General features: G+C 44.1%; 1 protein-coding gene across 1 annotated transcript; it reads right to left on the minus strand.

Annotated features, from left to right (window-relative positions):
- Window positions 1-24,282, minus strand: STYXL2 (serine/threonine/tyrosine interacting like 2). Its single transcript, XM_039713285.1, has 6 exons — window positions 24,123-24,282; window positions 23,318-23,451; window positions 20,802-20,896; window positions 19,753-19,984; window positions 18,779-18,996; window positions 1-16,838 (listed from the first exon to the last, which is right to left on the minus strand). Exons 2-6 carry the CDS (start codon window positions 23,431-23,433, stop codon window positions 14,014-14,016), a joined length of 3,486 nt encoding a protein of 1,161 aa, XP_039569219.1. The 5' UTR covers window positions 23,434-23,451; window positions 24,123-24,282; the 3' UTR covers window positions 1-14,013.
- Between the last annotated feature and the right edge of the window lie 2,969 nt (window positions 24,283-27,251).

The following is a 27,251-nucleotide window of genomic DNA, read 5'->3' on the forward strand; positions in this document are numbered from 1 at the left end:
TTTGAAGGAGAACAGATTTAATTTACATTCACAAGCAGGAATAGGTTTAAGCCAAACAGTATTTTATTCTGCCCCTTTGTGCAGGGAACATGATTTTCACAGTAACTCAGTCCATATGGTAGAATAAGGGAATAGGAAGACTTTCAGTGTGTCCATTGTAACGTGCCACATGCAGCACCTTTCTGATGCCACTGCCTGCATGAATCTTGGCAAGACCTTTCCCTCAGAGCGGGTTCTTCTGCCCATTCACTAATCTCACCTCAACCCCTCCCATTCCATTACCATGTACAAGTCCAGCAGAAGCCCAGGGCACTGCATCACCCTGTGTTATAAGCTGCTGCTTTCCAAACTGACAGAATTAATGCTAAACACAGGTTTTAAATTATCTAGCTGGGGAGCATTCATCCCATCTCTGTAACTGCCCATGCTGAAGGGAATAATAGCCAGGCTACATTGGATTTGAAGCTTTGATACTCCAGAGGCATTTGCAATCTTTTGAGCCTTGGGAGCCTTTGAGCCTAGGACAACGCAAAAATAAAAGCTGACGTTTTGCTGAGTTTCACTGTTAAATGCTAAGGAAGTGTTAAATGCTAAAGCAGGCTTGTACTTCCAGTGGGTGATTTAGCCCAGCTTTCTGCTGGCTAGGAGGCTGCTGCATGCTCAAGTGCAATCTGCCACACAGAGCCAGAACCAATGTGATTGTTTCTGAATCACTTCTCAAACAGAAAAACACAGGTAAAGCTCCCGGTTTTGCCAGGGGTGTATGTCCCATCCATGTGATGGCCTGTATTTATATTTGAAACCACCTGTACCATCAGTGTGACCCAGATCCAAAAGATTATTGAAGCACTGCAAAATTCAGAGCAGCATATTTTAGGGACAGTCTGCAATTACCCTGGGTTATGATGGATAAACATGAAACTGCAATGAGGAATTTCTCCCCAGCCTGTGCTCACAGACCTGAAGTTACCTCAGTTCTAACACCAACCTTATCCACAGACAAGACACAGCCCATAAGCAGCAGGTGACAAAAGGCAGAGGGGGGCCCTTTTCAACTCAGTAGCTCAGTGTTCAGGCCATCTCAGAAGACAGCATTTTAACTCACTCAGAAAATCTGAATGCATCCAAGGAAGTGCCAGGCTCTTTCCCTGTGCTGTTGATTATTCTGTTAAAGAGTCTCATATCAACTATTTCCTTTTGAAATGGTTATTTAAGTATTCTTTAGGCCAAAAATGCACAGCACTGCTGCTTTGCAAGGTAGCAGCCAGGAGCCATGACTTGGGAGGGGAAGAGCCTGCACTGATAAATGCTATACTCTTTCACATCACACACTCTGTGGAAAAAGGCCTGAAACATATGTCTGCTCCTCACAGACAAAGGCCTTAATCACCAGTTTAGAAAGTTGTGCTTGTGCTCTCTGGAGGCCAGTGAGTGTTTAATTGCACCACAGAGAGGTGAGTGATTGCTGATGGAGAATGTTTGTTAGCAAGATGAATTTAGCCCTATCGTTTGAAATTTCCTGCAGACTTCTGCTGCTGCAGTATCCATGTACAACACTGGGCTCAGTTTCTGGGTCTCAAACACACTTACAGATGCAATCTCTTTCTCCCAGCCTGTGTCTGTTTCATTCATTTAACTTGCAAGTCTTTTAGGGTGAGAACAACTAGAATTGTGCTGCAGTGGGTCCTGGTGCTAGTTAAGACCTCTGGATATTAATGTAGTGACAGTAAATATCTATATCGTTAGCTATCTATCAGCCCAAAAAGATGCTGAGAAATAACAGGTCATAATGGTGAAAGATTTTAAAGTGTTTAGTATGGGCACGGATGTAAGATGAAAAACGTTCTCACCACAAAGGGCAGGAAAAGCACAGCATCTCCCTGCAAGGTTTTGGAACGATTCTCTGGCAGAGCTCTTCTGTGGCATTGTGACAGGCAGAGGTAGCCATGCTGCTTGTAAAGAAGGGTTGTGGTCTTAAAGGTAAGCTACACCACCCATTTAAAATGCCCGTTCTGTGTGTGGCATGGAAAGTGCAACAGTTCTTGGGGAAAAGAGAAAAAATGAGCTGAAGGCAAATCTCTGCTCCTGTTTCCCCATGTACAAAGTGGACATTATGCTCCCTATTAACTTCAGCAAGCAACACTGAAATTCTCTGTCATCTTCATATGGAACATGCCTATTTTTGAAATTCAACATTTGTACTTTTTCCTTAATTGCACAAATATTTTTTTTAAAAACATGGAATTGTCTTGTCAGAAAGATTTCTGATGGTCTCTGCCTTTTTTCTTAGTGCTTTTGCAGTGAATAACTATGCTTTTTCTTTTGCAAAATACAGACTATTCCACTGAAAATTTCGAGGACAAAAATAATTTCTACTTAGCAGTAGCATTAAAGCCCTTGAATTGGGCCACATTCTGCTGCCAATGCAGTTTCGAGGACACTTGGAAAATATTTTGAACAGCAGGGAAGAATAGTGATTACCACCTCACAGTCTCTCAAAGGTGTGAATATTGTAGGTTATTTTCCCTTTGACTGTTTATGGCCTATTTACAGTATAATCACACCAAATCAGGGTTATAACATGCCTTTCTTTTTTTCTTTTAGTGAAAATAGAATCCAGCATAATTTTTTTTTATTTACTGTAGCTCCCTCTAGAAGCTCAGGCATTTTCAGGCACTAAGCAAGAATGATCTCTTCTCCAAGGCATTCATAACTGAAGGAGAGGCAAGGAGAAAGGTGGCTAGGAAAAATATTAGGTAAGTTATTTACATTTTCTATACATTTGTAATAGCTATGTTGCTGTAATCATAGCAAAAAATGGAATTATAAAGGGTACTTAATTGTCGACACAAGAGAGATTTGCCACAGAAAAAAGGGATTATCTTACAGTGTGTAAGCATCATCGGACCAAGCTGTGGACACATGTATAAGGTCAGTTCAGTGAATTAATATTCTTATCACCCTTACAAAGTGGCACTTTGTAAGTGGAATAGAAAAAACAGTCATAGAACCATATAATGTTTTGGGTTGGATGTGACCATAAAGGCCATCCAGTTCCCACCCCCCTTTCCATCAGACCAGGTTGCTCAGAGCCCCATCCAACCTGGCCTTGAACACTTCCAGATGCGGGGCATCCACAACTTCCCTGGGCAACCTGTGCCAGGGCCTCACCACCCTCACAGTAAGGAATTTCTTCCCAATATTTAATATAAATCTACCCCATTATTTAATATAAAGCTACACTTTTTCAGTTTAAAATGGTTACCCCACTTTCTATCACTACATTTCCTGATTAATAATAATAATAATATAAAAAACCAAGCCCTTTTGTTTGGTTTTGTTTGTTTGCTTAAGACCCTGGCCTTTCTGGGACTCAGGCTCCTGGTTTGGCCAGCCCAGCTCATGCTAAGGCCTGATGTGTGCTGCAAGCAGCAGCATTGGATTGAAGCAGAGCCAGGTAGACAGGACAGGTGGCCAGGAAGAGCCAAAGGACCTTTATGTAGCCATGGTGAAAACAGTGATTTTAGCTGAATTAGAAGGAAAAGCACCCCTTGCTCCAGGAGCCTGACAACCCCTCCCAGCAGAACTGCATCCTTGGGAGGTGATTTGGGAGCCTGCACACTTCTGATGTGTGTCTAATGGAAGCTGGGGGCGTGTGGAAATCTTTAGCACTGGCCATTAAGACGAGTTTAAACGGTATTACTCTCCAAGATGTCCTTCAGTGTAGGCTGGCAGATATACCACTATACATCCCAGAGGGTAAAAACCAAGAGAGATCCTCAGCCAGAGAAAATGTAAAAGAGCCGAGCCTGCCTCCGTGTGAAAGACAAAAGCAGAAATTGAGAAACCTGGTCAGTTACTCCTGAGTGTAAAAGATGATGGAAAATATGTTTAGGGAAAGAGCTGTCTCTGAAATGCCAACTTTCCTTTTGTGGCAATAGACAAGTTTTCCTCATTTACTTCTCATAACCCTCTGGGATCTGTGTTTGGAGATGGGGTGACACCATATGGTTCAAAGGGATAGAGCATGCAAGTGCTGTAAGCTCAGGGATATATCCAAACCTACCAGCACTAAACCTAGACTGGATATTTAGGAAACTAAGGTGGTGCTACTCCCACTGCTGAGGATCTCAGTCCCAAGATGATGCTCCCAAATTAATCATCCCTCCCTACCATAAAACATTCCTCACTGACACAGGAATCTGGATATCCATGGTACGTAAGGACACTTACAAAGGGCAGCCTCTGCTTTGCAAGCAGTCAAGTTTCTATGGCAGGCCATAATGGGAAACCCACCAACCACCCTCTGGTCAGGGCAAAGCTGATTCTGTCTAAGGGACAGACAATCCACCTGACCTCACTTTTGGGTGCCCTTAATATACTGGGCAAGGATGTACTGAAGGGTCAGTTGTGGGGAAAATGGGAAAGAGGGACATCGCCCTTTCTGTCCCCAAGTTTATCTCCTACAGATGCATTTCTAACTGCTAATCTGTTGCAAACAGCTGCTCCTTTGCCCCATAGTAAGGCAGTTAATATTCCACAATACACATTACCTTCTGCTGCTATTTGTCCTGTTACTGAATTGATAAAGGAGCTGGAAGAACAGGGAATTATCGTCACGTCTCATTTCCCCTACAATTCTCCTTTATGGCCAGTAAAAAAATCTAATGGCAAGTGGCAACTAACAGGAGATTACAGAGCCTTGAACACTGCCACTGAGCTGCTCACTGCAGCTGTGCCCAGTATGAATGATACAGTCATTTTTCTTAATGAACAATCTCCTGTGCTCAGCCAACACCAGCAGGATGCTTTGAATACCTCAGCGTGGTATCCAGGAGACTGGGTGTGATTTCAACACCCATCACTTGGAAAACTCCAGATCCCTTCGCCACACTTTTGAGGGAAAGGAATATGGGAAACAATGGATACTATGGGAGTGAAATTAATCATTACTGAGACTTGGATACGATCCAAAACCTAGCTCTTCTTTCCCTCTCCCTAGGAATTGTTGACAAATAAGTGAAAGCTGTCATTCAACCCGCATACAATTGGAAAGTGTCCATCTGGAAAATACATTTAAGCAATCCTTGAAAGTTTGTTAATACTTTTTGTGGTATAGTGCTATCACCTGCGATAATGTTGATAATATCTAAAAAGTCAAGAGCCTTCATGTGCTAAACAATTCTAATCGTTACCTTGGGGCATCTGGCATTATGTCACATAAATTTTGATGCCCTATGCGATGGCCAAACAAATCCACGGAAGCTGGGCTTTGCTCTACTCAGGATTATGAGCAGCCATCTCTCTGTGATAGGGATAAGGACCTAGGCAGGAATATCTAACTTTGGATTCCTAAATAGTTTTTGGGCAGTAGAAAAATAGCCTGATTTTCATCCATGTTCGGTGTCTAAGAGCCCCAAATTATGCCAATACCTTTTCAGAAATGAGTAGTGAACTGCAGTGGAAGAAAAAGCACCCTTAGATTATAATGGAATTGTTTTCTTAGGACTACTTCACACTTCTACAGCTTTAAAAAATTTAAAAATATATGTATAAAAAGGGAAATATTAATGATTAGTAATTTCAACCAAGAGTTGACATTCCTAGTGTGCTCCAGGCTGAAATCTCTGAAAACTAAAAATGCTCACTTGCAAGCTATCTCCACAGCCCAGATCAGCAGGCAGCAATTAGTTTCCTGGGCACTCACTCTTCTTTCCATCTTCCTGATGGATATTTCATCTGAGTTTATGCTCTCCTCCCTCGCCTTCTCTTCAGCCTCTCTGCCTCTCTTTCCAATAAGGCTATGATCTGTCACAGACTCTCAGTGGACAAGACCTATACATCCCATCACTGTCATAGGCAGTTACATGAGACAGGCCAGGATGAAAAGCGGTTTGGAAGGGAGAGAAGCCGTCATGCTTCAGGGCATAGAGTTGAACTCTAACCAAGGAGGAGAGATGAAGGAGGGCTTTGGGCCAGAAGGGGAGAAAATTTTACTCAGGGCAGGTTATTCCATAATTACCCACTTAAACTTTCTTTATATCTTCTGAGGTGAATCTGGTTCTGGCCAACATCAGAGACACAAAGGGTGGATCACTGGTCTGATCCAGGAGGGGAATGAGTTTCTTCATTCTTTCTGCCACTGCACTCAGTTTTATAATGTTTTCTGAAACCACAATGAAATCCCTTTCCAAGCATGACCCTTGCTCTGCCAGTGATAGCCAAAACTCCTTCCCCTAGCCCCGTCCTTCACACTTCCACAAGCAATACAGAGAGAAGCCAGTACAAAGCCAGGTCAAGATGATAAGAACAAAGCCTTGAAGGCTGCTTTTAGATACCAGCTTTACTTCGACAGAGGAGGAAATTTTCAAAGAGGTGAACTCTTTCTGTCTCTCTCTCAGGCAGGAGTCTCCTGGGAGAAGAAGAAAACAGCTTTCATTTTAGCGAGTCATGATATTTATGGCCCTTTTATGGGTTTTGTTTGAAAATATAAAAGTAGATGGACTTAAATCTGTTTCAAAAGAAAGGAGATAGGAAGGGGAGAGACAGAGCATATGAAGGGCACGTGGGTCTGAATCATCTGCCCACGTTCAAAAAGAAATCAAACACCCTCTTTGTTTTAATATGGACCTCTTCTACCACTCATGAGGATAATATCTGACCTTGTCTGCCATAGACCCTTTTATCCCTAATGACATACAAATTTTTTATGTACACTACCACCAAGAACACTCACCTTGGAATGAAACATGACAACTATTAAATTATGCAACTGCAGCACCATGCAACAGTTCAGGTGCGATTGCTTCCAGGAAGCAGACTTTCAGATCACATCTCCTGCAGAACTGAAAGCTTTATACTCTATTCCTGAGGGGCAACTGTCAGCTTCTGCTTGCTCACATACCAGTCTCATGTGGGCTTTTATCCATCCTATTTGTGGTGTCTGTTCAGCAACTGAGGTTGCACCCTTTTGAGGGCCTCCTGTTTTTCATAAGTGGAATCTCCTCTGACCCTGTGCCTCTAGGCAATATTTTTGATCCAATTCACAGACTGAGGAGCACATGCCTCGACATTATTGAGGGAGGGAAGTTTAAGTTGAAGAACTGGGGTTTGCTTTTAGTTTTGAACATAGTTAGGCCTGTGGTCATTTTATGTGCTTTGGGAATGAACCTCCATAGGTTGTGACAGCTACTGGGATATTTCTATGAGCAAAATGTACAAAGCTCCCCATTAATTGGCAGTTTCATAAAAGGTATTGCAGTTTCATAAAGCTCTCCTCTCAAGCAAGGAGGGAGAAATGTTCTGCCCAACTAATGGATGACTTCTGACTGGATCTGAGTTCAGCATGGAGTCATTTCAAAGATGAAATTGCTGGGATGCTCCATGAAGACAGAGCAGTCATACTGTGGTTATTGCCAGCTGGTGTTTACTGCATCTTTCTTTAATATGGTGCCCTTCAATAATCAAATGGAGAGATCACAAATAGGCAAATCTTTAAAATTAGGCAAGAGGTGCCCTGAAGCATACAGCTGTAAAAATTGTAAAAAGTTCTTGCTGCCATGTTATTTTCTTATATCACTCATACATCTGAAAATACCCTTAAAGCATGAAGCTGCAGGTTGATGCTGTGGGCAGCTGGGTGATGCTATAAAAATTACAGTTCCTTTAAATGTTTCTGTCTTCTAATTAGTATCACCTAAGTCTTGTTTCAGTTTTATGCCCACACACATGCTCTCCTGACTGGAGTCATCCTTCCTGTCATGGTTACTTGTGCAGAGTCCTTGGTAACTTTGAATCAGGTTTTAAGATTTATTGATCTGGCCTTGTCCATTCTGTGGTGTGTTCTTTGATTTAATTTAATGACCATAAAGCACTCAGGCATGTTGGCATGAAGGGTGCACTGGAAAAAAATAAGTGATTGATTGATTGATTGATTGATTGATTATGTAGAGACAATGTTCTCTTCATAGCTAACAATTAAGCTAGTTTTCTATTACACACATTTGTGTCCTCCTGGGCACACAGATCTTAACTAAAAGCAAACCAGTCTACCTGCAGATATGAATCAGATGTGGAAGCAGTTATGCTCTTGTCTAAGGATTAAAATTGTCTGTTTTAAAGATACATGCAAATAAAAATGAAATGCAATCCAGAGGGGAAGGTTCAAAGCACAAACAGGATGTCCCTTCTCCAGCTCTCTAAGACAGTTTTCACATCACCACACTTGGATAGTCCTGGGAAGAACTGAATTCATATTGTTGCCTGCTTTTATAAGTCACAAATAATGTTTTCTCTTTATATCTCTGTGTTTTTGTGTGTGTGTGCAGCCTGTGGCAGAGGTACAGCAGTCACATGAAAACACCAAGCTCAGAAGCTACTGAGTGGTTGTAACAGGAGGATAGCTAGAAACAACAGAAATCAGCTCCTGAATATGTTGAAATGTACCAAAGAACAAAAGGCAGCCTAAGCAAAAGGAAAAAAAAACAAACCAGAAAACAACAAAACCGACCACAATGACAGGGTGCTCATTCAAGCAGATTATGCTGGTATTGGCAATACACAAGCTAAATACATGCACTTTGAACCTTTTTCAATTTATTACATGAAGTACAGGGTGAAAAATATTATTGGCATTTAAATTATTACTTCTGGGCAAATAAGTTAGAACCTTGCTGAAATGACTGGGGCAATTCACGCACCATTTAGACCTATGCTCTCACCTCTCTAGAGAACAGTTTATTTTTTGCACACACTTCCCATTCTGGAAGATGTCTTCACAATTAGAACAGCCAGAGATCAGACCCACTTTCATTTTTCTACATGACAAGTGAAATTCCAGAGAATAGGTAGGTAGCTCTCAAAGAGATTTTGCTGGATTACATGAGTATGCAGTGTCTGTTTCCAAGCCCTAGACTATATTAATCACATGCTTTCAGTACCTTTGTTGGATTGTCTATAAATTTAGGAAGGTCATGGATGTTGTGTTTTCACATTATAATGTCTATATTGAATGTATTCCAGCTACACCCTTTAAGGAGAGGCAGGCAATGCAACACAGCCTCCCCAAATAAAACTTTTTCTCTCATAATTCACCTAGCTCTCCACCACAGCTAATGTGTAAGCATTTCTCAAGGAGCTGTAAAGGAAGGAAATGGTGCTAAACTCCTTTTAAAATTATCCAGTCTAAGCTAGTGCTGAACACAATAAATCACATTGTCCTGAAATTCCTAGATGGGGGAAATGGGCCATGGCCCCACAGCTATCAGTATTACAATGCAAAATGCAGCTCTTACAGTAGGAATAACATATTTCTGGCACATTTCCGTTTCCTTCAAACTTCCTTGTACCACACTGAATTCCCAATCCAGCACCGATGTCATTTTATCATCGGTGTCCCACCAATGTCTCTCACTCTTTCCATTTCTCCCAGTCCCCTTCACATTTCTCACAGACTTTTAACTCCTTTATATCTCCTTTCTTCCCACAGATGTTGCCCCTAACCTTTTCCCAGACATTGATACATCTAAACAAATTAATATTTTGCACTGGCCTCTTTGGCTTACATTTGTATCTTCCTGTCTCTGACCACTGTAGGTTCCCTTCTCAATTTGCCTATTGTCTTCAGATCTCTTTTTGAACATTTATCTCCCAGCTCTCTGACTTTCATCACTTTCTTATTTCTTACTTCAAGCGGATCAACATCAAATGGGTTTCTCTCTCATCTATCCCTCCTTAACTTCTCTGCTTCCCACGTCCTCTGAGTTTCTACCTTGCTCAAAGGACATTAAGGAAACAGAGCAGTAGAAATGGGAGGATGGCTGTGGAAAAATGCAGAAGGACTTAATGCAACAGAGAGACTGAGAAGATGGCAGATGAAATTCAAGGCTAATAAATGTAAAACATTACAAATAAGAAAACTTAACATATAAAATGATGATCTCAGAGGTGACCATTGCCATCCAACAAAATTTGGTGTACACAATAAATAGTTCTATGAAAACATCACTCTGGTGCTCAGCGACAGCCAAAGAAACATGCAGACTGTTAGCAGACAATAGGGAAGGGATAGAAAAGAGAAAAAAAAGCATAAATCCCTGCCACACCTGCACCCTGGATACTGTGTGAGGATTTGGTCCCTCATCTCAAACATGACAAAGCAGAACTAGAAAGGGATCAGAGAAGATTGGCCAGGACAATGAAGAGACATGGGGCAGCCCTTATATAAGGAATAAGTAACTCAGGTGAAAAACCAGGGAATTAAGGATGGGACAGAACGACTGCAGGGGGGGAGTAGAATCTCGTGGGACATGTAAATACTAAACAGATACTGTGTTGGAATTGAAGGCTAGTGGGCAGAGGGCTCAGAAGAGGCAGAAAGAAGATGGCTTAGCATTTTGTGTGCAGTAACTTGTGGGACACAAGAGGACACAGAGGCTAGCGGGTACGAGGCTATAGTGGTTATAACTCAAAAATTACTAGGCACTTCCATAGAAGGAAAACCTATTAAGGGCTATTAAATACAAAAATATCACACCTGGCTTAGGAAGTCCTTGAGTTGCTAATGATTAGAAGCTGGAAGATCATGCTGGGGAAATAACACTTTTATCACTGTATATATTCTTCCCTAGGTATTCGCTGTTGTTCTCTATCAGAGACAGGATATTGAGCCAGATGGACCTTTGGTCTGACCCCACATAGCCTTTCTTATGTTCTTGTGTTTATATTCTTAACTGACCGTATGGATGCTCCTTTCACTTTCACCTTCCACTATACAATGCCAAAAAACCCCTCCTCCCTACAGCAGCAAACTGAGAGGGAAAAAAAATATATCAGTCCCAGCACATCTTTGCTGAAAAATCCTTCCTAGATAAATTTGGGTACTTATTTACTCTTTTAATCTACTGTCAGACTGGTGTCATTGCTGAAAAACCATTCACTCTGCAGCTCTGGTCACCTGAAACAATCTGTGCAGACCTCTCCCCTTTCAGCAATTCCTTATCTCCTTCTAAATTCTCATCTTAAAACCTGACTTTCTAGCCTGCCTTCAACCCCTCCATTTCTGTCTCTCCTGGTTATTGGTCTTATGACTGAATGCTTTAATATTTTCACCATGCAAGGTCTTTATGTCACTGTTTCATGTAATTTATACCTGTGAGCTGGAGCCTTTCCCATCTTGCTTTCAAGCACTGGCCATATACTGCATGGAGTCCAAAATGATCCCCACCCCCTTATTGCTTTGGGGGTTTGGCTTTATTAACAAGGATATAAGCAATAAGAAAATAAAGTTCAGCTACTTCTAAGGCTTCTCCCTTATGGCTGCTCAGCCAGCATCTTAGATGGCCTCTCCCCAGCAAACCATTTTTATCTCCCTTTTACACAAGTGAACTAATAAGCCACCTACCTCAATGAGTCAGCAGAACCCACTTAACCCTTTCTCACAAGGGTCAAAACTCGCTATCAGGACGGTCTGGCTCAGACTTGTTACAGAACCATATTCTGCCCCTCGGTCTTGAATAATTTATTTGTGCAGCAGACCTAGATTAGTGTTTAAATCAAAATGCTGCCCAAACAAAGGCTGTGCTGTACAGTGCAAAATGAAACCAATTACTACATCATCTACTGCTCGTCTTTTACAGCGCGAGATGCCCCCTGCAGTACTGCAGAGGACAGGCTTGTCTGCTGGGAACATCCAGGCACAGGAAGCAGGAGAGGGATTTTTCAGAGGAAATCAGCCTTTGATAAAAAAGTAAATTCAGTGCCAGAAGGTATTGCACACTTCCACTTTGATCCATCAAAACTTAAGACCTTTTCTAGGATGAAATTAAAGCAAGCTCCAAATATGTCTATGCAGAGCTGTTTTCTGCGGAGCAACTTTACCAGGGATGAAGGAAATAGGGAAATGCCTATCCTAACACGCACTGCAGAAATTCAATATAAATTCTCAGAATGTGGCCCAAGGCCTGAAATTTCACTACTTTAAAAATAACAACTCACAGAAATATGCAGAAACAAGGGATGCATTGTATTATATATTATTTTATAGCAGAAGAGCATTATAAACCATAGAGTATCTCTGCATGCCTGAAACATAAACACAACCATGTTCCTTATGTATTTCAGAAATGTAATCTGAGTTTACTAAAAAAGAAAAAAAACCTAAACCCCGAAACAACTCACACAAGTAAGTGATTTCTCTTATTTTTTCTACCTTTGTTACTGGTTAATCACCTGATTGTGAGATTCCATTCACCTGACAATAAGTAGCTATCATTTACCCCAGTCCTGGCTGTCAGAAAAAATCATCTTTATCTTCAGAAAAGCAGGGATAATGTCTGATCAGTGAGTTATAGTTGAGAGAAATGATTCTAAGTTTAGGAAAATTGCCAGCTGCATTTTGTTATCAGTAACCATTATTTAGATAGCATTGCTGATGTGTGTAGCTCCATACAGACAGGGACAAAGAGCAGGCCCTTGCCCTGTGGAGCTTGCTGTCTGTATTACACAATTAAAATAGGGAGAGGTACTAGCATAATGGTAATGGTGAGCTCTAAGCATCACAGTGGGAGGGAGAAGAGATTACAAGAAAAAGACAAACTTCCTGTGAGAGAGCACTACTGCATCATCCCTCCATTGTTGTTTTAGATTCAGCTCTGCCAGAGGGCTTTGTTGGTTCAAAATACAGTCTGTACAGAAGAGGGGACTGATAATTCCAGAGTCAAAGTCAGTAGAAACTGCCCTATGTGCTTGTAAGAGAGAGGTGGAGGATGTTGACAGGTGAGGGTTGGGTGCTGTGGTGTGCAAAGACACACAAGTGATGCTGTGGCAAGCTGGTGGGTTGTGTCACACAAGCTCACAAGGCTCTGCAGGGCATGGAAAGACCCAAGGCTCTTAACCTGGAGTACTCAGTTACCATGGAGGCTGGGCTTCTTCCTGTGTAGCTCAGGATACAAAGAACACTTTAGCTGTAAGATGCCATTTGAACCTACCACTGCCTCCTAAAAACAAGCTTCCAGGTGCCACCTTCACAGACACAATTTCTCCTTAGGTGCACGATACCTTACACCTATGGTCTAATTAAATAATTTTATTATGAGGTCAGTTTGTGTATTGCTCCTTTCTTTCAAGGTAATCATGTTGAAAATTAATGGCTATAAACACAAAAGCACCAACTTAGCTGAGCTGCATACATTAGCCAAAGTGAAGTCAATACTCAGAAACCCAGCCTACACTAACACTAATCCTAACTCTATCTCTTTAACTACATCAAAAATTATTTTTGGATGGCTGTTAATATTACTGCATTTTTCCTTTGTTGACCTTAAGTTATTTGGAGGAACCAACCATACTGGAGCAGAGATGACTCCATCTAATAGAAAACAATGAATACATTCATTACTGCACTGAACTTTTAAACAGGAGGCATCTTCTTTTTTCTAGCATTCCATTTTGCTTCTGCTACTTAGTAAAGTAAAACAGAACACGTATTCCCCTGAACTGTCTTATTTCTCTAGACATTTGTAAGGCTGGTGCAGAAAATGGAGCCTACCTGGTAATATCTTCTCAGTTGTATAAAGTAAAACTGATTAAGAGAAAAACAGTCTTTAAGTTCCTAGAAAAGGCTGTTGGCTTCTTCCATTTATGATCAAAAAGATCCTAGAAAAAACATGTCCAGTCTTTAACGACACTAGGAAATTGAAATAACCAAAATGGGATGTGATTGGTCTTTTGACTTGAGGTGTCACCGTTACCTGCTTTTGCTGCTGAAACATCGTCTGGCTCCTAATGGCTTCTAACATTGTGTTCCTACCTACATTGATCATTTAATACCAGCATCTTCTTTCTGACAAACCACAAACACTTGCAGAACTTGACCTCTTCCCTTCATTGCTTTTGATTAAGAAGAGAACTAGCTGCAGGAAATGCCCTACAAACCACAAAGGATTATCAAAAGTATAATGATGAGTGATTCAGGGACTGTGTGGCTCTGCTTGTGTTCCTGTAGTCTGATCTTGGTCACTCTTCCCTTCTCCGCTGGAGCTTTGCTGTAGTTTCTTCTAGTCGGCTTCTCCAAGCAGCAATAATGGCATCATCATCCATCTCCTCTTCCTCTTCTTTACGTGTGCTTCGCCTGTACTGAGAGACCTGCCTAGATGCAAACCTTTCTTCACTTTGCTCCACTTTTGCCTCTTTCTTCCCATCCTCTTCAGACTTTGAAAAGCTCTGGGTGAACTTTCTCTTTGCTCCACATTCTGACACGTCTGACCTGGCCTCCTCTTCACATGCCTCCACATGATGAGCTCTAACTCGGCTCTGTGTAGATGGTTCAGGGGATTCAGAGTCAAAGGGTGGTTCAGGTGACAGGTTGAAAACATGCAGCTCTGGGCTGTTTCCTCTGGAACTTGTCTCACTGACCCTGGACCTTGTGAACTTGTACATCTTTTTGTCCTCTTTTGCAGAAGCAGAGGAAAATCTTGACATGGTTCTCAGTGAATCTCCTGTTGACTCGTAGGAAGAACAGCTATCTAGCTCTTTTCTTTGGGATCTGCAGAATCTGTAACTGGATGTCTCAGAATCCATCTGTCTAACTCTGGATGATCTGCTATATTTCTCTCTAGCGTTCTCAGTCTGATCATAATATGACGGTGGTTCTCTTTCTGCTTTGAGGCCGTTCAGCCACTTGGTAATATCAGTATCTACCTCTGATTTTGGTGCACCTGAAGTTCCAGGTTGACTGGACAGATCAAAGACTGCATCAGTTCTGTCAAAATCTGCTTGCAAGGGACGCCTGTGGCTGTTTGTTGTACTCTCTCTGTCATCTTCTGTTTCATTTTCCTCTGCTTTGGTCACCTTTTTTTTGAATAAAGTGCTGCGTTTATTGTCTCTAATCACCTTTTCAATTTGATAGTCTGACATTTTTTCTCTCATTTCCATTTGCATCTCCTTCTCCTTCCTCCTTAGCTTCTTTAGGTCAACATCATCAGCAAAGAGGCTGTACAGTGGTTTGCTTGTCTGGGTCTTCAAGTTTGAAGTAGTCCCTTCTGTCCTTGCGCTCACGGAGGTGTTGCAAGACAGCACAGACTGAGACTCAGCCCTGCGCAGGTCCTGCTGGTGGAGCTGGGAGGCAGCGAGGGATGAGCCACTCTGAGCACTGAGAAGAGAAACCTTGTCATCATCGGCACGCCTGCCAAGGTCTCCTGACAGGGAGGCCATGGCGGACGATGGCCGGGACAGCATCAGGATCTCATTTTGCTTTTGAGCAATGGTTTCACTGACCACGTTAGCGATCCAGTTCTGAATGCTTGCCATGGATATCGTGTCACCTGGGCCAACTGTGAGATTGGGAAGGGGTATATTTGGCATCTGCATTGCTCCAGCACAACTCCTGGCCTGTGACAAAGATGAATGATTTGTCTGCATGCTCAGGGCAGAAGCTGCATCGTCAGCACCGTTTGCAGAAGGCGCTGAAGACCAGAAAGCTGAGAGGGGAATACTCCCACTCATTGTACTCTCTGTCTCCCAGCTGCACATGGACTGGCTTTCTTCTAAAATTTTCTTTGAACGTTCAAGGAGCTCTATACGCCTCTGCTTCTTTTTAGCTGAAGCAGAATCCTCAGTTTTGGCAAATTCCACAAATTCCTCCTTGCTGCTTTCACTGCCCACCTTCTTCTGCCGCTTCATTTTCCAAGCCTGGTAAGCAGTCAGATCAATATCTGACAAACTCTTCCCTTCTGTTTCCTCCTGACCTGCCTGGCTGCCATCCTCTGTTGGAGATGGTGCAGATGATGGTTCTAAATCCTTCTTGTGAAAGCCAAACTGGATCCTCTTGACCTTCCACCTTTCTAGAGGAGTCAACTTGTCCTTGTTCTTTTGGCAGAAATTGTAGAAGGAGCTACAGGAGGAGTCTGAAAACACACTCTCCTCATCCACATCCCTCTCCTTTCTTCCCGTTTCTGGGGATTGTCTCTCCCCACAGGTTTTATTCCTAGAATGATACCTCTGAGCAGCTTCTTTCTCAATCTCCAGAAGCCTCTGATTCCACATGTCCCAGGTGCTCTCAGAAGATGTAGAGTCTGTGCGACTCCTCCTCATCCTGCTAAAGCTACTGGCTTCCAGCTGCTTTTTTAGGGTTCGGATCTCAAAACTGCTCACACTCTCAACATCACTAAATTCACCTGATGGGTAGGGTCTTCCTCCCATGCTGCATTCACCATCCTCCTCCCTGGCTGTACCTGACATCTGGTATTTCTCATTTCTGCGCTGCCAGTCATGGATCCTCCGTTCCACATCCTCATCAGATTGTTCCTCTTCCTGATCCAGATGCTTTGGAGATGTTCTTTCATGGTGAACTCCTGCTTCCTTTGTAGATAGGCCTTGTTTCCTCCTCCATTCCTCATACAATTGTTCCTCTTCCTCCTCAGTGATCAGGGTGGAGTGTTTGGAAACCCAGCTAGTTTTTTCCACGGATGAAGAGCTCATAAAACTACCCAGAATGCTGCTGGTGTCCTCTTCTTCTACTGTGATGGAGTGAGCTTTGGCTCCCTTGATGCTCCCTGAGTCCCCAGCTCCAGACAGCCGTGAAGAAGTCCCTGCATAGGCCAGAGGGCTTTGGCTTGGAGTCACGTCCTCATCTCCAGCTCGCTCCAGCTCTCGCTCCTCCAAGAGCTGCTCATTGAGCTCCCGCAGCTGCTTCAGGAAGCCGTCGTTGGGGTAGATGGCGCGTTTCTTCCTCAGCGTCATCAGAGCCTCCAGAATGGTCATGTGGTGGTAGATCATCAGGTAGGCAGCCACCAGCACAGCGGAGCGGCTGATCCCCATCTCACTGCTGACAAGGATTCTGCCTACAGACAGTGAACATGAAAGGCATCAGCCATTTCCAAGAACAGACAGGATGCTCTGGTAGGCAGCTCAAAAGCATTCTCTGCATAGTGTTAAAGACTGCACCCATTATATGCTTCAGAGACTGAAACCAACACTAAATATTCACTAGCTTTACATAAATAAAAATCTGGATACATACAAATAAAAAGCACATTAGTCTCAAAAACTGTGGGCAGGCACATTTCCAAACAATCTAAATAGTGTTTGTATTTTCGCCTACACGCTTCACTTACTCAAATCGTAAAAAAGCTTATAATAGGTATTAGAAAGGCAAGTGAGATATTCTTTACTTGCTGGCTGACATAGGGTCAGACATTTAAGCTTTCCATGCCTTTTTCTCAATATGTAAAAAGTGAGATATTAGCATTAACCTCCAGGAAGGTATTGGGAGGATAAGCAAGTAACATATTTTTTCTATAAGGGACATTCTAGGACTTAAATAACAATTATATATTAATTTAATTGTATTTTTGCTAGAATCTAGATTGGTTTTGAAGGTACCCTCAAACAACTGCATTGAAGACTGACTGGAGGCCAAAGTCCTGTTATATCTTACAAGAGCAGAACCAAGGAACTACCAGAAAAGAGCTGATTTTGACTCTGACAAACTGATCTAGATGCTTCAAACTACTGGGACCCACTGTCCTGCACCAGTAACTGTATAAGCAAGAATCAAAACTGAGGATCTGCTTTATTTTATAGCATTTACTACCTCTTGCAGAAAACCAAGCTTTGGCACAGACAAATTGTTTGGGGTTTAAGTTACTTGTATGGCAAATTACAGCTAAAGAAAAGCTTGTAAATACTAAGAGAGTGTAAATGAGGCTTTGCTAGCTGGCAAACAACTGAAATTACTGTTTCTAAATGTGTGATAAACTCCAGTTTAATCAATCTGTTTGTACTGAAACTTAATGAAGCCAATTTAAGCATCATCTTTCTAACTGCTGATATGTTACCACAAGAGGTTTACCTAATGAACCTCTCCCTACAATCCTGAAATCTCTTTAATACCTTAGCATCAAAAGTGTTGGTTGCCTTCCAAGTGTTTTACCAGCCAGCTAAGCCAATTTAACAGCTCACCAAGAGGGGGAAATCTCCTTCCTTTCATTTCTTCCAAGGCTTGTCAGCCTTGGTGGATCCTCCTTGTGTTGTTGAGCTATTAAAACTGGCTCAACGTTCCTTGCATACTAACAAAACTTTACCCTTTTCTTCTGTCACTACTGCTAGGAGGTAATCTGTTGCCTCTCTACAGAAATTAGATTAATTGACAACTTCTATGAAGAATGTCAGTGATATCACAGACCCTGGTGCTTCTTTCAATACTGAACTGCAAAAAGATATTTCTAACTGTCCACTGAATTTGCAACAAAATGACCAGTGTGCACTGGAGGTCCACAGAATAACAGTTGCCATGGAATTGAAGTCCAGCAAACCTGACAGCAGCCTGGGTGTAGACACCCAAAGGCTCAACTCAGCCACTTGGATTGTTTTAGTAAATTTTTTTGCATCATGGTGAAACTGAACCGTGCAGGGTACAGGAATATATCTATCTCTCTATATATATAGTATTATAGAGTATCAATATTTTTAAAAAATGTATTAGAGCAGGGGTTCTACTCTTTGCTATAGTCAGGTTCTTTCAAATCAGCTGCAGGAGCTGACTTGCAGCCACTTTGAACCTGAAGCCATGGGGCTGCTGGGCTGCCTCCCCTTACCAGTTTGCTCCCTCCTGTTTTGAATGAGACTGGGCAGAAACGGGCAGGAGGTGTTCACTGTCATGCAGAGGGCAAAGGCTCTGCCTTTTACCCCATGACAAATGTGGCATATCAGTTTATCAGAGTAAGGTTTCTCCCTGCTAATTCCCAAGCAACCTGGAACCACTTCAATCTTCTCCTCTTACCTCTGTAAGTCAGCAGGGCTTCGTCAAGGAACTCTGCAGCTGGGCGGAAGTGTTTGGAGATATCTGTATCTGGAAAATCATCCACTTCAATGCCCAGGTACTGGATATTCAGACCATTGTAGAAACTGGGCCCTGTATAGACACCTGTGCCATGAGCTGCATTCAGGACATGGGTGATCCCCAGTCTCTTCAAACGGCTTTTGTTCACTGCAACGCTTCTGCAGAAAAGGAAAAAACATGTTAGATATCAGTGCTCCTGTTTTAGGTGGGAAAACAGCTGCATGCTACAAGGCCTACATAACTCCCAGTCCATGTAACTCATTCAGCACAAGGCACCACTCAGACCTTAATGTCCTTTGAGAGTTCTACAGGTATCTCTTTCCAATAGTCAAGAAAAGAAAACAAGAAGCCTGCATTCAACTGTAGGGGCATACACTCTGTTTCCACTCCAGCTTGGTTTGAAACTCATACTGCCATCCTAGGTTCAGGCCATGTACTTATTTATCCATTTTTATCACTCCATAATCCATGCTTTACCCTATATCCCCTTCTAATTCTGTCTAGTCACATACGCAGGTACCTCAGACAGCTGAACCATGGTACAGGAGACCTAGTCATGTTTACTTGACATTTGCTTTGGCATTACCTTTTAAACTCCCTTTTACATACCAAAGACTTTAGTTCCAATTTTAGGGCCAAATTCCAATCAGAACAGTGGGATTTGGGCTTATTTGTCTTTGCCTCTCTTAAACTGTTGAAGCATCTAAACAGCATAGGAAAGCTGCTGATTCTATTCCAGAAGTATTTACTTTCCAGTGCATAGAGATTTCTGTGAGCACAGTCTGAAAAACACTTTAGGGCTCTCTAGGGATGAAAGGTATTAGATGCATGTAATACATGTTATGCCTTCAATGGTTCCATTTGACCCTTTACTGGGAATCTTGTGCAACTTGATGACAGAAGCCGACACTCACTTTTCTGCTATGAAGACATTAGGCCAGACTTCATCCACAGCGTCCCTGGGGGTCTCCAGCCTGTCCTTCACAAGTGCCCTCTGCAAGTCCATCACACACGGCGTGTTAAACAAGCTGGTGTCATCAATCTTTTCCTTAACTCGGTTGTACAGGTCTTCCACCATCAGCTGCTGCGCCGACTCCAACATCCTGGGACACACCGAGTCCACCCTGACGTCCTTTGTCTTCAGCTCTGGAATAAACTGACATTGTAACTAAAAGCACACAAAAACAATGCAAATGTATGAGCTATCATTACCAGTGCCTGGGACAAGCCTTGTGGCTTTTGTTCCCCAGAAATACCCCCCTGTTCTGTCTGCAGTGTGGGCAGGAACGTGTTCACCTAGGAACTGCCTCGGGGTAATCAGCAATGAGAAGGACACATTGCACTCAGCCCCACACTGGCCAAAGGCCTGGGAGTTAAGGGCACCCTTATTCCAGGCCCAGAAGAGGGGAAGTGGAGAGGGAGCTGCTGGGCTCCTCTCCCTGGTATCCAGTGATCAGACATGTGGGAATGGTTCAAAGCTGAGCTGGGGAAATTCAGACTGGACATAGAGAACCACTTTTTCTCTGAGAGGGTGGTCAAACACTGGAACAGGCTTCCGAGGGATATGGTTAATGCCCCATCCTTAACAGTGTTTAAGAGATGTTGGACAGTGCCTTAATAATATGATTTAACTTTTGGTCAGCCCTGATAGTTGGACTTAGATGATCACGTATGTCCTTTAAACTGAAATACTCCATTTTGTTCTGTTCTATTTCATTCTACTCTAATTTAGTTTGTTGCAGCAAGCAACCAGCACTCAAAGTTTTGCCCCTGCAGTACACAATTCTGCCAGATTCATCGCCCAGCCTCAAAGGAAGTCACCAAACCTTTCTGTAAGTTGTTCTTTCTTTCTCTACTTCAGATGGAGCTTTCTCATAAGGGCTTTTTTATGATTTATGATCTGTAGATGAGAAAGGCAAAACAAGTGCAATTTCAGGTCTCTGTAACTTACATAGTCTCTTACCTTCACTGATGATTTGTTTGGCAGCCACAGCAGATGACAGATGGATTGGCTCCATGAGGATGCTCTCTGTATCAGTGTCTGATATCACTGAATACCTGCCAACCAACCACACTGCCAGTTAGGCAAATGCCCTCCACTGGGATCCCATCCCCAGGACTTTAGCCCTCTTCACCCATTCCAAAGGGGTACAGTGGGGAACTGGAGCAGGGAGGATTCTTTGGCTGTAGAAGGGAAGTCCCGGATCTTCTCCCACATCTCATTCCCACCCCGATCTCTAGCATGGCACTGCAGGCTTCAAAGATGCCTTGGCATCCAGTGTTTGCAGGATGCAGGCAGGTCCCATGGGGAGAAGCTGCAGTGGGCTGGGAGTGCAATCAAATTGCCTGGTGGAGGAGTTTATGGATAGAGAAGATCAGTGTCTGGTTTGAGGCTGGAAGGGGGATGGATCACACAAAATAGTCTCACAAGTAACTCCCAGTTAGACAGACAAACATAAACATGGTCCTAACTAGAATTTATTGAGTAATTCAAAACAGGTAGTGCTAAATAACTGTTGGGTTTTCTTCCTGCCAGTTAATTGCCTGCAAGCATCCTTTGAGTTACCACAAGCTGCAGTGCAAACACTGAGACTGAAGCCCATGAATCTCTCCCTCAGTACTTTGTACCTTGGGCACTTCAGAGCATGAATCTGTGGTCAGTCTCTCCACTCACTCAGTGTTGTGTAACTGTGGGTCAGAAACCACTATGACACCCACAAACACCTTTGAAGTGAGTTATTTCACATAGTGTAATAAGTTTTTGTTAAGCAAAAAAGGCCACAACCTTAAAAACAAGTATATTTCCTTCTGAGTCCACCTATACAGTCCAAGAAAATTCAGTCTCTCAGTTAGACCACCTTAACAAAATATTTTACAGAGCTTTTCCCCTGATATACACCCTCTACACTTCCTTCCAAATAGATGGTACAAATCACTAGACAAGTTTGCTGCCATCACAGAAGCTCTCTGGCAATGCAAGGCTTGCAGACTTGCAATACACTGTTTGTTTTTGTTTAATTAAAGCAGGAGAGGGAGGGTGATTAATATTCAGTCAGGGTGCAGCAGTGTCTGGAGAGCTGAACTGCTTTCAGGCTCCAGAATCCAAACAGAGGGCACAGCCATCGGAAAACACTTAACAGGCTCATCCAGGTCATTTAGTTGAGTTCCAGCACTTGTCAACCGTGACTGAAAGTAATCCTTTTCTAGTTCTTCAAAGGAGTTTACGAGATGAGCAAGGGGAGTCTCAGTCTCATTTACAGGAGCTGACACAAATTTGCAGCTATGCCCTGCCTTCGATTCCTTTTGCTGTAAAGGTTGCCTCCAAGCTCAATAAAAAGGTAACAGTTGGCAATAATCTGCCACCACAGGCTCAACACATTTTACCTGCAGCTGCCCTGGGCATCTGTGAAACACAGATCTGCCCAAGCCTGGGTCTTTCAAGGACCCCCTTCTGGCTGGGAAGGAGCTTGCCATTTTCATCACTCTATTTTGCGACTGACAGCAAGAAAAAAGGGAGAAAAAAAAGGAACGGGAAGGGAAGGGAAGGGAAGGGAAGGGAAGGGAAGGGAAGGGAAGGGAATAAACTGGAGAGATGTTTCTGTTCATTTTGAGTGACTGACGAGCAGTAGGAGAGAGCTCAATACATAATTTTACAATACATAATTTTACTTTATGTGAGCTCAGTGATCTTCCTAAACAATTTTGAAATACATGTGGTTAAATGAAATAAGTACTCAATTTTTCTGCAGTGTCCCACAGTTAGCAGGAAACATTTCATAACCTCCTACTTGTTGAGGGACACTGGGGAAGGTTCTTATCAAACTCTATACCTACTCCTTGCTTTCAGCTAAAGCATCTCAAAGGTTACAGAAAGCCCTGCAGAGCATTTTGCTATAGGAAAAGAGAACAAAGGGGTGTATTTTTCCTTGTATTGGGAGAAAACACATCCAATCATGCTTGTTTTGCTTGAGGTAACTCAATTTCTGCTTGTGCTGTGACAGCCTCCTGTTCAGTGCCTGAAGCCTGTAGCTAAAGTTGGTTCTGAATCAGACCCAAATCCCAAGACCCTTGGTCTTTCTGCAGCTGGCAAAGCCTAATATCAGCATTCAGTAAATCCACAAGTCCTTATAATGGACATAAAGATGAAGCTGAATTTGCGAAGAGTTGAAATTGGATCAGAAGTTTCAGCATAGGGGTATGAGAGGGTGAGACAGGGAAGAGGGACACCACCAGCCCACAGTAATCCTTCCTGCAGTTTATCCCTGCTGTGCACTCTCCCAGCAGGGTGGATTAATTAGTGCAGGCTGTCTCTGCAGGCTCTGTCTGAGCTGGCACACTGACCCCACCTCAGGGAGGGCAGGGAATCCCCGGGCTCAGCTTGGCCCAAGCGCCAGGGTGGAGGAGAGGAAGGAAGGGAAGCAGGAGAGGGCGGAGGGCAGCAGCTGCCACGTGCTGGCCAGGCAGTGCCTGTGGACTCACCGGCTGGGCGAGGGGCTGCGCAGGTAGTGGGCCTGCACGGCCCTCACGTCCGGGCCCTCCGCCTCCTCCTCCTCGGGCACCGCCGGCTCGCTGTCCGAATCTCTGCCGCTGGCCATGACGGCTGCTGGGGACCCCTACAAGGAGCAGGGCAGCAGGGAGAGCCATTACACAGGGCTGCACAGGAGGCCGTTCCCTGGCTCAGGGGCACAAGGGGCAGGGGGGTGCAGCAGAAGGGCTCCCACACTTGGCTCCTGTGAGGAACCCTTCCCACAAGGGCTGCACTGGCTCCTCTTCCAGGGCTCCTGCCATTCCCAGGGCCTCATGCAGCTCCCTGGCTGCTGCCCAGCGAGCGCCAATGCTCTTTTGCCTATGAGTAAGGGTGCTGGAAGGCCAGGAAGGAAGGGGTGGCAGGGCAGAAACTCTATACTCGCCTGACTGCGTGTGGTGGCTGGAAGGAGCTGTACACAGCCAGAGCCGGGCTGGAAGGAGGGTCAGGGGCAAGAAACATGAGACCTCGTGTCCCCAAAATGAAATGCTCCTAACGCTTAAGGCCAAAGGAGCTTGGAGGCTTGGGACTTTGTCCTTGTAATCCTTTGTGTGGAGGCTGCTGTTCTTACACTGGGTGACGGCACCACAGCTCAGTTAGGAACACCACAGTCAACACTTGGCCCAGGCAGAGGGACTCTTGCCTCAGTGCCACAGGAGTGGCGGCAGCTCCCACGGGCTCAGGCCGGAGGATGGCGGCCGCGTGGTCACTCACAGGGCAGCGAGCAGGGAGAAGGGTGAGCAAGGAAAGGGAACTTACCCCTGTGCCTGATGGCTCCACTGGGGGTCCCTGCTGGCAGCACGGCAAAGGAGTCCACTGAAGACAGCAAGGAGCGGTACTGGGGGGGAAAGCAACCAGCTGCCCCCTTCTCAGTCTCTCTACTGCTTCTTCATCGAGGGGCAGGACAACTGTTGGCACCAAACCTTTATCAGCTTTCTAAATATAGCTGTCCTGACACTGGCTGCTGGATTGCACGGGGAAGGAATTCAGTGCCTCACAGACAGCAGCTGGTCAAGCACTTAACTCCTTCCCTGCCATGGGCTGGATCGTGTCTCACTTGCAGGAAAGAGTCCAGAGCCAGTGGGGCTGGACCTCTGCCTGCAGAGAGCCTCCAGGCAAGGGGGTTCCCACCAGGCACAAACTGAAATGCAGGTGTGACCTCTGATATCCTTGGGAAATGCAGGGCAGGCTGAACCCACTCCAGCCTAAGGGAAAGTAAGCTACCTGTCAACTACCTGGATTTCTGTATTGACTTTGGCATGGTCCCACACAACAGTCTTACCTCTAATTTGGAGAGAGGTGGATTTGATTGATGGAGTATTTGATGGATAAAGAAGTGGCTGGATGGGATCCAAATACAGTCAATGGCTCAGCATCCCAATGGGGATTGTCAACAAGTGGTGTCCCTCAGGATCCTGCACTGGGACCAGTACTGCTCAGTATCTTTAATAATGACACAGAGAGTGAGACTGAGTCACGCTCAGGAATTCCTCAGAGGACACCAGGCTGAGTGGTGCCCTGGATTCAGCAGGGGCAGGGATGCCATACAGAGGAGAAGTGGGGCCACGTAAACCTCACTAAATTCAACAGGGCGAAGTGCAAGATCCTACACCTGGCTTGGGGCAGTCCTCAATATCAGTACAGGCTGGGGATGAATGGATCCAGAGCAGCCTGGAGGAAAGGGATTTGGGAATACTGGTGGATGAACAATTGGATATGACCCAGGTGCACCTGCAGCCCATAATGCCAACCATATGCATCAGAAGTATTTCAGAAGTGTGACCAGCAGGTCAGGAGAGGGGATTGTCCCACTCTGCTCCTGTGAAACCCCACCTGGAGTACAACATTCAGCTCTGCAGCCCCTAGCACAAAACACAGACCTCTTGGAGAGGGTCCACAGGAGGGCTAAAAGTTGATCAGAAGGCTGGAACACTTTTGTGGAGAAAGGCTGAGAGAGTCATGTCTGTTCATCCATGAGGAAGGTTCTAGGGAGATCTTAATGCAGCCTTTCTGTACTTAAAGGGGATTTTATAACCAAGAGGGAGAGAGACATTTTACCTAGGCCTGTAGTGATGGAACAAAGGGCAATGAATTTAAACAAGAAGGTAGATCTAGATTAAATACAAGGAAGAACTTCTTCATGAGGATGGTGAAGCACTGGAACAGATTGCCCAGAGAAATTGTGGATACCCCATCTCTCAAATGTCCAAGGCCAGCGTGGGTGGGGTTTTGAGAAACCTGGTCTGGTGAAAAATGTTCCTGCTTGTGGAAGGGAGCTTCAGCTGGATAATCTTTAAAGATCCCTTCAGACCCAAATGATTCTGTGGTTGTAAGACCAGCTGATTTTTGTTTGTAGAAGAGCTAGGACTGATCCACACTGTGTCTTTTCTAACATCTTTTCAAAAAGGAAGCCTCTAGTTCCCACCTCCTGACCCCCCAGGAAAGCTCATGGGCCAGGCTGGCCCAGGACAGAATCAGATGAAAGTCTGAGTGCTGTTTATCTGTACTGGGGGCTCCAGTTTTGAGTCATGCAGAAACATTCCACATTCTCTTCGCAAACAAACAAGCAAACCACAAAGGAAGTGGAAGCTGCGTCTTACCACAAACCCACCTGCCTCTTCTTCTGGAGCTGTAATAATGAGCCTGCATGCAAACAAACACGCAAACCAGAAAGGAAGTGGAAAATGAAACTTGCCTGCGTCTTACCACAAACCCACCTGCCTCTTCTTCTGGTGAGCTGTAATAATGAGCCTGCACACCTCCTTCCTTCTTGCTTGAGTGCCACTTCCTCCCGGGGGCATGGGAGCTGTCTGTAGGGACGCCACATCATGGCAAGGAAGAGCTGTGACACAGCCACTCAAGTCTTGGTGTGCTCACAGCCCAGACTTGTGCTAGTGCAGGTACAGGGGTGAGTGAGCAGGGAAAAGAGAAGGTGGTATACTGAATCTTGGGTGTCACAGCAAGGAGAGGAAGGGATGACTGATTAGGACTTGAAGACATCCCAACAGTTTCATGCACAAAAAAAGGATGAATTGTGTTGATCCTGCAGATTCCTCCTCTGGGCAATGCAATTTCTAGCTGCTTCTGCAATGCAGTGACCATGTGTTCTTGTTAATTACTGCTAATTGTGGTGAGAAGTGGTCTCAAGATATTTGCTTATAGACTGCTTTATATTGGAGAGCACAGCTTTTAAAGGACCTAAATGTTGTGGAAGCACATATACAACTGGCAACATATCCAACAAGAACAGATGCTTTTAAAAGTCACTGAGCTGCATCCAAAAATCCTGCTTGTGAATCTTTAGGATACAAGTGCAGCCAAGGATGGTGAAGGCCCTCCCATGCCCACTGCAACCCTTCAGATGCAGAGATGTCGAGAGGACCCTGTAGGTTACAGATTGTAGAGAACACTCAGAGCAGGCAGCCTGGCAGCTCCTCCTTGCTGCTGGCCACAGGTTGTTGGGTTTTGGGATCGAGGTGACCATACAGAGCAGAGGCAGAGGCAAAGATGACAGAAATCTTTGCTAATGACCGATTGTATATGCAAATGTAGCAAAAAGAGCTATAAGTGGCTGGGCATCTGCCATTGGTGATTAATATATTCATTCATAGATGAACCTGAACTGAACACAAACAGGTGCCGTCCTCTTAAGAGGGAAAGGTGGGATCTAGATGTTCCTACTTCTCTTTTCTGGCAGGAAGTACAAAGATTTACAGTGTTAGCACGCTGCTACCTGTGCATATTCCTCATTGGCTTTCACAGGCAGGCATTATCAGAGTGTCTACTTTTGGCAACCCAATGAAGTCACCCTGGTTTCGTACTGAAGCTTTTCATGTCAATGGCAGTTCTATTTAAATAACATAATAATATCCCCTAAAAATCCTATAT

The sequence above is a fragment of the Passer montanus genome, unplaced genomic scaffold, assembly GCF_014805655.1.
Source record: "Passer montanus isolate IOZ18808 unplaced genomic scaffold, ASM1480565v1 scaffold28, whole genome shotgun sequence".
In the NCBI taxonomy this organism is placed as follows: domain Eukaryota; kingdom Metazoa; phylum Chordata; class Aves; order Passeriformes; family Passeridae; genus Passer; species Passer montanus.